Source organism: Leptonychotes weddellii, chromosome 13 (genome assembly GCF_054177405.1).
Source record: "Leptonychotes weddellii isolate Sample4059 chromosome 13, ASM5417740v2, whole genome shotgun sequence".
In the NCBI taxonomy this organism is placed as follows: Eukaryota; Metazoa; Chordata; class Mammalia; order Carnivora; family Phocidae; genus Leptonychotes; species Leptonychotes weddellii.
The window spans coordinates 52,327,648-52,339,821 of NC_138381.1; the positions used below are offsets into that span (position 1 = coordinate 52,327,648).

The 12,174-nt window shown below is 43.9% G+C and overlaps 1 protein-coding gene across 9 annotated transcripts in view; it reads left to right on the forward strand.

Annotated features, from left to right (window-relative positions):
* The window catches only part of MTCL1 (microtubule crosslinking factor 1), a 119,793-nt gene that overhangs the window by 58,953 nt on the left and 48,666 nt on the right, over positions 1-12,174 (forward strand). For 4 of the 9 annotated variants that reach the window (XR_014139845.1, XM_081802565.1, XM_081802570.1 and 1 more), the window contains exons 4-5: positions 10,788-10,847; positions 12,038-12,115. Coding sequence is in view for 8 of the 9 variants with exons in the window: in XM_081802565.1 (XP_081658691.1) it covers positions 10,788-10,847; positions 12,038-12,115 (138 nt within the window). In the remaining variant the exon portion in view is untranslated. The remainder of the gene's footprint in view (positions 1-10,787; positions 10,848-12,037; positions 12,116-12,174) is intronic. The other 5 variants (XM_081802568.1, XM_081802572.1, XM_081802573.1 and 2 more) reach the window with 2 other exon arrangements.

Here is a 12,174-nt window from a genome sequence, read left to right on the forward strand (position 1 = left end):
AGCATATTATCTCATTTAGCCCTTACAAGAAACCTTTATCTAAAATAGGTATTATATTATTACCACTTTTAAATAAGGAAATTGGGGTACCAGGAGTTCAAGGAACTAGCCCAGGGTCACGGACTACCAGTGATGTGCCTGGATTTAGACATGAATGCCCATGGTCTTCGACCACCTTTCCCTTTTACACACATAACATCCATGTTTTCATATGCTTGCTGGAAAACTAAAAATTCATGAAGATGTGGACCAATCTTGGAATACAAAAAACTTATTCAAATTTGTGAAGTTTCTCTAAAGCCATACTATGAAAGCTTTTTAAAGCCAATTGAGGGTGGCACCTGGGTGGTTCAGTCGGTTAAGCACCCGAATCTTGATCTCAGCTCAGGTCATGATCTCAGGGACATGAGTTCAAGTCCCACCTTGGGCTCCACGCTGGGTGTAGTGCCTACTTAAAAAAACCATTGAAATTACACATTCAACTCTGAGAGCTCTCAGGTGTAGGTACTGCAGATGGTAAAGGAAGAAATAAAATGACTAAAAGGAGAGTTAGAGTGAATTAGTGGAGTACAGAGATGCGTGACCAAAACCCTGTGGAAGTGTGAGCTGAGTGGCACACAGAAAAAGTCAGTGGACATCCGCTGGGATGAAACAAGACCTTTCCACTGGTATTTTCCCATTTGCACACTAGTTACTTAAACCTCTAGAGGACTCTTTCTGTGAGTGCCAGCTAATTTTCTGATGCACTGTGGGCCCCTCTCCCACCCCCACCCCCTGCTGTTGATGTGCGGCGCTGGCCAGGCAGGCGGGAGTGGAGGGGCCGACACCTGGTTGTGACTTTCCTTCTGTGACCTGTGTAAGGTTTGGTGGTGTGAGGAGGATGGACACATGGCACCGTCCCACCAAGTGCAGGAACTTGCTCTGGTGAACCCGAGGGGCCAGAGATGTCTAAACGGAGGGCTGTTGGGCAAAGCAAAGACACCTCAGCCCCCAGTCGTCCCTGCACTTTAGAGACAACACCTCCCCTGCCACACACACATCCTTGGCTGCATCAGGGAAGCTTCACAAGGTTACCGTCATGCCTGCTGTCCATCCTGGAGAGTGTGAGAGTTAAGGTGACGTGGGCATGTGTGGTCTCCCCTTCTCCTCTCCACGCTTCCCAACCCAGGCTGCTGTGGTGGGGAGTGATTTTGCTGAAGAGGAGAATCCGAGGGTCTGAAGGTTGGAGGGACCAGGGACATCTGGTCTCACCCTGGGACAGGCGAGGGCTCAGAAGCAGGCACACAGGCTTGTCAGAGATGAGTGATCTTCCCAGCGGGCTGCGGCCCCGAAGCTGCATCAGAGAAGGAAGCAGGATGAGCTTGCAGGCAGACGGTGCTTCCTGATTAAGCCTCTGTCCTCTGTCAACTCAGAAGCCATTAGAATCTGGTTTGATTGCACAAATGGATTTACATACAGCCCCAGGAGGAGCCATCCTAACAAAAGGCTGTTGCGAATCCAAATAAAGAATATGTTTGCTCCTGGCCTCTGTGACATGGCCACTGTCACTGTCAGAGTCTGAAGTGAGGACTTTGCAGGTGGCCGCTATACTTTCACTGTTGAGGGCTGCTCTGGTAGCCGATTGTGTTTTTAAGCAGTCTGGGTGTTCTGTCTCATGGATATGAGATGCCAGCAGAAATATGCATGGTTGGGTGTCAAGCTTCTTTAGAATGTGTTCACAGAAGACAGCACCACAGCTGATAAAACTGGCTTCCTTGCTCTTACTCTCCGGAACCCAGGGCTGTCTGCTTTCTTCCACAGAATGCTGCTCCAACCCAGGGCCTTCCCTCTGCTCTGCTCTGTGCCTGTCCTTAGCCAGGGGCCACTATTCCTGCCGTGATGTTCTGTTCCTCCGAGGTTACAATCTGCTGGAAGCATGTCTCTTTCCCTGTGCTCACTGGCTGGCCCACCTCAGAAGGCAGGGGTAGCCAGTCCCTTCCAACAGTGTCCCAACAGCTCCTGGGACCCCAGGGGTTTCTCATGCTGCAAGAGCAAGTAGCATCCTGCCCCTCACCCCGAAGCTCAGTGACTGTCTTGCGTAATTGAATCCTCTGCAGTCCCCCAAATAGTGGTGCAGACTAACAGGGAATAGAGAGGGCTTTGGCTCCATAGAAGTCACGAAACTGTGGGGTAAGCATCTCCAGTCTCCCCTCCAATCACTGAAGAGTGTGCCTTGGTGTTAGAGGTGGAAATCCAAGGTGCTCTGGTTTGGAGATGAGAATTGCAGATGATTTACCAAAGGGGCAGGATTGGCTTTATGCAGAATGCTAGCCAGGGATGCTTTCTAGATTTCAGAGCCTTGGGTGGATGATTAAAGGAACTGAGCAGTGCCTCCAGGACAGACACGGGTCAGCAAGTCAGCCTCGGCTTGGTCAGGGAGCCTCTCCAAGAGGAAGCCTTCAGCTGGGGAGGTGATTAGAATCTCAGATCCATTTGCTATCCCCAGATGTCTATTAGGCCCTCCTTTGTCCTCTGTGTGAAAATATATTTGATGATCTCCAGCAGCACAGAGCTAATCCTGCCTGGGGGCTAATCCCTTAGCTTAATTTCCTCTCTGTCTCACTTGAGGGCTGAAGGTCCATCAGTCTTGTGCCTTGCTTCCAGGGGAGACCGGGCCAAAAAAACATAGTATTAGGTTTAGTGGGTGTGTTTGCATTTTGGGTCAATTCTCTTATCCTTAAAATATAAGGGTTTTTCTGATTTGAAAAAGTAATATATAATCATTTTGACTGTTAGAGAGAAATAAAAAAAAAATATAAGGAAAAACATGAAGTCACCTGTAATGCTGCTGCCGATCGCTAAGATCTGTTAGCATTTTAGTGTATTTGCTTCTAAATATTTCAAAGACAAAAGTATTTAATCTTGATGAGATAATTAAATTTATGTTTTTATCCTACATCTCAAAGATTGGCATTTTATGAAAAACTTTAGTATTTTAACTTTATTTAAACTTTAGATTTTTAGTAATCATAATTTTTAATGGCTGTATAATATTATATCAACTCTTTTCAGTGAAATTGGGTATTTATGTGCATAATTTTTTTTCCAACACTATGGAAATTTTCAAACATATAGTGAACACCTGTATACTCACCATCTAAATTCTGCATTAATATTTTACAATACTTGATTTATTATATATTTATCTAGCCATCTATTTATCTATTAACCCATCTTATTTTTTTGAAAATGTAGACACCAATTCATTTTCCTTAAATATACATTATTAACCAGAACTTAATTTTTGCTTATACTTTTTTTTGAGTTAATTTATGTATATTGAAATGCACAGATCTTAAATTTATATTCACTGAGTTTTGACAAATGTGTGCATAAATTTTAATAGTATAATAGCACACTCTATTATTTAGAACTATAACTCAGAGTCAATTTAGAAGGTCCAAAGGGTGTTATGGCTGGTTATTATGAAATATACCACAGGTAATTCAGAACTTTTTCATATGCTCTTTTTTTCAAAAGCTGAACAAAGTACTAAATATTTTCTTATGTTACATGCACCTGAAAAAAAATGAGTGATCAATTTTCTCCGAAAAGGGAGCAATGTTTTAATATATCATTTATTTGTATTTTTTGGCTTTTCTTTTTTAAAAGTAAGCTCTACACCCAGTGTGGGGCTCAAACTCATGACCCCAAGGTCCAGAGTCACACCAGCCAGGCACCCCGGCTTTGTTTTGTTTTTTGAAGTACTAACTTTTTTGTATTATTTTGTTAGACTGGGAAATAACCTGCCTCTCTCAATGGACTAGTATATTTTTTCCAGACCAGTGGGAGCCAGGAACAGATTATTATTAATAAGACACAAACCTTATCTTCAGTTCTGATTGGCAAATAGTATAATTTTTATAGATTTTCAACTTTTATGAATGCCCAAGGGCCACTTATTTGTCACCTACTAGATGAGTCCGTAGAAGCTTCTGAAATATAGATTCTAATTCAATATTTCCTGTACTGCTTGGTGGTGTTGCTGAGTGCCTAGATGTATGTGTGCACACTGGGAATTCCTATAATTTGGGGGAAGGACACCTTATCTTTTTTTTGTACCATCATCGTTTTGGTCTTGCGATGGTCATGATTTTCCTTTTTCTGTTTGCATATTAATGATAATTTACACTGTGGCTTTATCACCTTCAGTTTCATTTATTTTGTGTTTGGCTGAGACTACCATGCTGTAGTATGTTTTAGCCACAATTTTCCAATTCCTAGGCCTCAGGATGAATGTCTCTGGGGATTAAAATGCATCAACCAGCCCCTACTGCAAAGCAGATGTGTGTCACATTGCCCAAATGTGCACAAGCAGCAACCTGCCATTTTTATCACCATGTTCTCTTCCCAAGAGAAGGTGGCATTTAGTAGGCAGCCTGGGTGTGCTGGTGGTCTTTGTCCCTCCCAGGTGGGTCTCGCAGCCTGGACAGTGTGGCTTGTGGCCAGGCTGTTCTCCTTCTGGCCTTCTTCCTCTTTGCCTTGGGTGCTGGGATCCAAACCAACTCTGACTTTTATGGCTATACCCTTCTTCAGCCAGAGCGTCTCAGTATAGTCTCCTCTTCTCCTCACTTACTTTGTGGTATTTTGTCCTCTGATAATAGTTTCTGTCTTTTCCATATAAGGACCTGTGCTGTCTGCAGCCTCAGATCCTCAGAAACCCAGTGCCAACAAATATATCATGGCCATGAGGTACCTTGTGAGCATAGCAGTTTGCAACCATTCTGGTAATAGTTCTTTGTGCTCTTCCGCTAGAGAAAGGAGAGACTCTTTGTTTGAGAAGACTCAGCAATTTGGGGCTCAAAAACCTCAAGAAAACAAAAAGAAAAGCAGTCCAAATTGGCAGATTGGGCTGTCAGAGGCACAGAGGGCAGCCTGGAGGGTCTCAGGGCTGTGACTGTGAATGAGAGGGTGGAGTCAGGCTCAGGTTGGAGCCCCATCTCTGAGTTTGTGGCATCTTGAAACATCACCTAACTTCTGACTGTGTTTTCTCATCTGTTAATCAGTGATAATGCATGCCTCTCAGGGCTTTTGTGAGGATGAGATTAGATCAGACACATAAAGAAGTTTAGTGGGGCACCTGAGTGGTTCAGTCCATTGAGCATCTGACTCTTGATTTCAGCTCAGGTCATAATCTCAGGGTCGTGGGATCGAGCCCCAGGTCAGGCTCTACACTCAGTGGGGAGTCTGCTTGAGATTCTCCCTCTCCCTCTCCCCCCCCCATAATTAAAAGGAAGGGAGGGAGGGAGGGAGGAAGGAAGGAAGGAAGGAAGGAAGGAAGGAAGGAAGGAAGGGAGGGAGGGAGGGAGGGAGGGAGGGAGGGAGGAAGGGTGAGTTTAGCATTGCCCCTGGAGTGAGGATGTGCCCAACAAACGGTAATTGTTAATATCCATCATTATTCTCCCAAACGGCCAAGGAGAAAGTGTTTCTGCTCAGTTGTGGCCATGGAGGGTGTGAATCCAAGGGGGGCTGTGTTTACAGGGCCCTGCAGTGTAACAGTGTGCAGTAGACTTCAGCTGAATGGTGTGATGGGAATCCGTCTCCCTGGGAGCCGTCTAGAGGCAAGTGAAGAGAAGGAAGAGTAAAAGGTATCCACCAGCCAGGACCTGGTGCTTCTAACTGAAGGAGAAGCTAATAAGTCTTATCCTTCACATCTCGTAACACTTAAGTGAGGACTAATGTGGTTGAGAGAATCTTGGTAACTTTCTCCTAAACAGAAAGAAGGCCTATGCACTTCATTTTCTTACTCTGATTTTATAAGCACGTGTGCTGTAAATCAGCCCCAAAAACTTAAAAAACTTTCTAAATAATGAGGGTCTGTAAGAATTCTGAAAGTTGTCTGCCTACATCTGTACCCTCCTTCCCATCCTCACTCATGATTCACAGCATCCTAATTTTTGTCTCTTTTTATTACCAATCTAAATTTTAAGCCCAAAGCCTGTCTCTGAAACACTTAAGCAATTGAGAGCATGTTTGTTTTTTTTCTGAAATTGCCTGGAAGAAACTGGCTGACTTAAAATAGGAAACATTAAGAAATGACTTGAAAGTCCAAATAATTGCCTAACTTCATATTTTATTTAATCATTTTCAGTACTCAGCAAATGCATCAGCCTTAGATGGATTCAATTTGGAGTTAGAAACTCAAGTTTTCCCCCTTTCAATAGGAATTTAGAGTTGATTTGCTGGCAGTTGGCCAGAATAAAAAGAAAGAGTCGAATGAATCAGCAGGCAAGTCCCCCATTCTGGGTTCAGTTTATTTGATGGTCAACATTTTCCTCTTTTTCTTATTGTTTCTTGGAAGAGATTCTCCCCTGGATCTCTGAATCATCTAGAGAAATGAACTGGCCATGAATCACGTGCACACAAATCATCCTACACCCAGGGTCCCTTGGCCAGTATACCCAAAGCACTCAGCTCTCTGCCCTGGATGAGACTCGCAGTAGGTGAGCCTGGGAAGACACCGTACCCCAGGCTGGGGGCCTTGTGACCCCATGGCAGTCGGTGAGGGAGCCAGATGCCAGGGACCTGCAGTACAGTGGGGCACCTGGCAGGTTTCCTCACTCCTCAGGGGGTTTCCTGGTCTTTTAAAACAATACACATATAGATTATACATATATAGGTTATACCTGAAGTGCTGGGCTAATAAAAACAATGTCAGCCTACAGAAAGAGATCCAAGAACCTGGTAAATAATTTATGATAAAACACCACTGCAATTCTACATAGGAGATCAGTGATGGCCTCTTTTCTCTGACCTGTTTAATAATTTCCTCGTGTTTTTTTTTTAATTGTAAAGGAAATAGTATTCACTGTAGGTAATTTGGAGACTATAAAAAGCCACAAAAAAGAAAATGAAAATCACTCGTAATTCTATCACCTGAGGATGAACACTGTTAACACTTGATATCTGTTTCTCCAGTCTGCTTTTCTAACATATCTGTATTTATATTTTATTAGATGTAAATTGAAATTACAAAATACATGATGTTTGCAACCTGTGTTTTTCTTTTAATGCGTTGTATTTCCCGAATCTTTAAGTATTCTTCAAAAACATAATTTTAACACCCTCCACAGTACTCACTCACTATTATAAAAGGTAGTGTGATTAGCATTCTTACCCATAAATCTTCCCTCGGTATCTCTGCATGTTTCCTTAGGCCAGCAGAAATTATTTTGTTCTTGTTTCCTTTCTTATTGTCTGACTCTCTGCACTCTCATGACAGCTCTTTAGAAATAAGGACTTGTCACTCTGTTGCTCAGACAAGGCAACATAGTAGATGCTGGATTAACACTGGGTGAGTCAAGCCCATCTTAGTCAAGGGAATTTAGCCGATTCTTTCCAGAAGTGGAATTCTCAGCTCACAACGTGTGCATTTGCCTGGCTCAGTTGCCTACCTGAAATGCTGTGGGAGTCCCCACTCTCACTGATCTGGATGGAAGTGCCCACCTCTGTGGACACTTGCTAACGCATATGTCTTTTGGTCTGTAAACCTCTCAGTGAAAAAATGATATTTTATTTCAATTGCTAGTAATCATGTGTTTGTTGGCCCTTTAATTCTTTAATTAAAGTGGTTTTCCTGTTGCTTGCAAAATATTACTCTTTTGTCTGTCTTGCACTAGAAAAATCTTTTTTTTTCCATTTTGTCATTTTCTTTTTAATACTGTAATTTTTTTTTGGATACATAAAAATTTAAAATCTTACCGATCCACTTGATCAATCTTTTCCTTGGATGTTTTGGCTTTTGTTTCTGTGTTTATAAAGGCTAGGCCCCAAGAACAAACAGAAATTAGTCCCTTTTCTTTCTTGTTCCTTTATGATTCCTTACATCTAGATTTTTAATTCATCTGGAATTTTTTTTTGATACCTTGTATTGATCTTGCTTTTTTTTCCCCTGTGCTAGCCAGTTGTTTCTATAGCATATACCAAATAGCCCATTCTTTCCCTCATTTTTCAAATGCTACCTGTATCAATTGCTAAAATCTCATATACTCTCAAATTTATTTCTGAGCTTTCTGTTTTGTTCCATTTATCTGACTACTTTTGTACCAGCACCAAACCATTATATTGTATTTCTACACCTAATAGTGCAAACGGACTGTCATTATTCTTCCTCTTCAAAGTGTTCTTGGCTGTTTTTACCAATTTATTTTTCTAGGTCAGAGGTCAGCAAACTTTCTGAAAAGAGCCAGATAGTAAATGCTGGGGGCTCTGCAGGCCATTGTCACTGCTACTCAGCTGTGCTTCTGTAGTACAAAGTAGAAATAGACAGTAATAAACAAGGCTGTGTTCCAGCGAAACTCATTTATAAAACAGGCTGTGGGGTGATTTGTCCTGAAGGCCTTAGTTTCCCAGCCCCTGTTCAAGATGAATTTTTGAGTCATTGTGTCAAATCTTTCCATATTCTTACCTCCCTCACATATACACAAATAACATTTGTGTGTGAGTATATGTGTGTATGTGTATACATACTAATAAATACTTTTTGTGTATATATTACATTATATATATGGAAGGAAAGAGGAATTTGGTTAATATGACATCATACTTAATGATGTGGGAGAAATGTGACATCTTGATAAAATAGGGTCTTTCCCTTGGACAGCATCAAGCATTCCTTTATGTCCAGCACCAAAATTGTATGGTTTCTTTCACAGAGGTCCTGCCAATTTCTGGTTAACTTTAATCTTTGCGTTGTTTTTCATTGTAGTTGAAACTGTGACTGGGATCTGTGTTGGGGATCCCACGGCCCCCCACCTGTTCCATGATTCGCTAGAAGGATCACAGGACTCCAAGGCAGTTGCATTCAAGGCTCAGTAAGGGGAAAGACCCATCAAGCGGGTGGGAGGAATCTGTGCACAGACAGGCTCCCCATTGGCTGCCTCCCAGCAGGAGGGCTCACCCAGGTCCTTCCTCCCCCTACCACCCCCTCAAACGCAACACCATAATTCTCCTGTCTCCACTTCTAGCTTTCATCATACTTCCAGATAATTTCCTTTCAGGTATGCAGAATGTACTTTGCATTCACTGGGAGAACGTGATGCAGTACAGGGTGGCTTGCAGAGGGCAGGCTCACTGCACTGACCTGGGTCCCAGAATTAAATCCCATAGGCTGAAGCCTTCCTTGGGAATGGTTTCTCTCCCCTGCTTCTTTATGGAAACTCTTCTCTGTAGTGAATCATCAGAAGTGTTCATCTCATTCAGCTCATTCCAATCAAAGAAACTGCTTTGTTGCAGTGTGAAGAATCTTGGAAAGCCTACAGATGGTAAATCTCAAGCCCTTCTTAAGACAGGCTTAACATAACCTGTTGGAAGAGGCTGGGTCTCTTTGTAGTTTGGCCCTGCTTTTACCAAAAAGGCTAAAGGAAACAAAGCTGCTTCTGCAGGTGGGGTTCAGCAATCTGTTTCCACACACCCCACCTTGGCTGGCCCAGGAGTACCCACACTCCATGCTGATTCTGTAACCTTCTCACCCTCTCTCAATTACCGTTTTTTTCTCCAGGGCTCTGGCCTCCTAGAGGCTAAGGGGCGGCTGGAATTTTAATTGTTTCATAACCCCGAAATTCATCCGGTAAATGGCACTCCCTGGCCTTCTGTGAGTGAGGCACTTTGAATGTAAATAGAACTGAATTCATTACCTTAGGTCTGACCCTGATGTAAGTGACTTGCGTGGGAGCCTCCTTCCCAGGCTGTTTGGGCAGGGGGGGTTGCAGCAAAGTAATGTGCAGAGAGGCTCTGAGCCCCCTTGAGATGAACTCCCAGAGGATCCAAGGTTCCAGGTCTGTGCCTGGTGCCTCATGTAGGGCAAGGCTGCGGAGGGGAGGGGGCAGCTGTCAGGGAGAACCCCTTCCCTCTCACAGGCTTGCTGGGGTCTGAATGAGAGCCGGCAAGTCTTAAACTTTCCAAACTGCCTTCTCCTGGCTTATCTCAGGATTCCGTTCATCTTTTCAGGTTTCACATACTTTTGTCTTCCCCCTAGGATGCTTCTCGATCTGCTGGCCAGTTCTTTCAGTCTTCATAGCTTACTTTAGCAGGGACTGTCTTGGCTCCCTGCTATTCCATTTCAGACATCCCTGGCCCTTTTATTTATATTCATGTTTGTATTTCAGACACATTTCTTGCTGATAGGAGGCAGAGGTGCACTGCACCGTATGTAAAACTAGGCAGGGACCCAGCCCACTGAAGGGACACAGCCACAGCCAGCTCACATGAATAACTTATGGACTTACAAGAACTTGAAGATGTAGGTTTAGTCATGAATTGAAGGGGGCTGCATTGCAACCTGGATTAGGTTTTCTCCATAAACACAGGCCACCCTTCTCTCCCTTCCTACCACTGTGTTATCTGGTCATTTACCCATAGGCACTCAGGAAGCACCAATTAATTTTGATATTTGCCCCCCAAAACCGTAATTATTATGGAAGGTAAAGCAGCTCCAGAAATATTACATATCTGTTTTCAAAACTTTCTACCATCTTCCCCCCACTATTATCCACAATTATCCAAACCACCCTCCCTTCTCATTAAACTGAATAATTGAGGAATACTCCAAATACAATCATGAGGGTTCAGAGGCCTAGCCAAGCCTATTCAACAGCATTTAAACATTGACTCTAAGTGGTTCCTTGATTCCAGTGGAAAAAAAAAAGTGCCTCTGTCCATTGTGTGTATCCCCTACCAGTGGGGATGGTGTGAGCCTGGTGCCTGCATGTGACCCCTCTGTAACAGAATGTCCCTTGGATCTATTTCAGAGTTCCCTGAAAAGAAGAGGCAGCCGGGAAACGTACAAAGAAAAGAAAACCCTTAACCAGGTAAGCAGAGGGATCCTTCTCATGTTACAGCTCCTCAAGGGGCAATCACCTCATTCTGAATTGTCTCAAAAGCATTAGCATTGCCTTTAAAATATTCAAAGAAACATTACTTGCCAAAAAATGGGGACTCACTCAAAACCTCCACGGGGTGAAAACGTTCACTCTAAACCACCAGCTCCTCTGTTTTGTTTCTCACACTGATGAGCTGGTGACGTCTTCAAGAAAGACAAGAACAAACGGACTCTGTGAAACATAATTTGGTGCAATTCAGGGCTCTCTGGTAGTACTCACAACTGGTGAAACGTATTCTGGCCTTCAAAGTCATTCACACAGTAAAATAATACAGCTACTGTGGTGTTGGGTCATTCATAAGGCATTGTTTTCAGTGTTGGGTTGTTTTTTGGGGGTTTTTGTTTTTGTTTTTGTTTTAATGTGCAAGCTGAACAGTATCCCCAACTGTCCTAATTGAACGTGCAGTGTTCTCTCCGGGGGATGGTAAAAGCATCAGCCTTTCCGTGTACACAGTTTGTGTTCTGCAGAAATGCCTGAGCTATTCTGAACACTTGCTTTACTAGATTCCTTACTTTTTTTTTTTTGGACAAAAAATGAATGCTGCTGGTATTAGGTATCAGAGAGAACAAAGGCAGGAGTGGGTGTCAGCTCCCCGAGCTCTCAGAGCAAGTAGTAATTAGAGAGGCGCAATAAGTCCGGGTAACAAGAGCTTCACCGGCCTGCCCTGTGAACTCCACCCTCGATCTGCTTTGTTGTGCCCTTAGCCAAACTCACTGATGCCCGGAATGTCCTTCAAGGAGGACTGGGCCATGGGAACAGTGGGAATGCCCAAGATTAACCTTTTTTCTCTGCCCTCGCTCCTCTCCTTATCTCATTTGGCGCCCGCTAATAACGGGGAAATAAAAAACTGCAGTCCCTGGGCTGGGGGCTTGGAACCTCCTGGGCTTCGAGGATGTCTCAGCTTCCTGACTCTTGAGCAGGGCAGATCTCCCTTAGGAGGGTAAGCACTTCCCCGTTCCGGACTGAGTGGCATGGCGCCGCGTTCACCAGGGGGTCGCTCGGGCTGAGAACGGCCGCCGCTGCCCCGGCAGGCTCTCAGAACTCCTCCGGGCACCGGGAATGTGTTACGTTCCCCCTCCACCTGCGCTATCATTGAGAAAAAGGAGTATTTTGTCCAGCAGAGTGGTGGACCCGAGCGCCTTGGAAACTGCAGGTCTGCAACCAAAACTCAAAGGAAACCGGCACCCCGGCGCAAGGTAGGAACGCGAGGAGTCAGCGCTTGGGGTGCTGGCTAGATGTCAGACTTGCAAGCCAA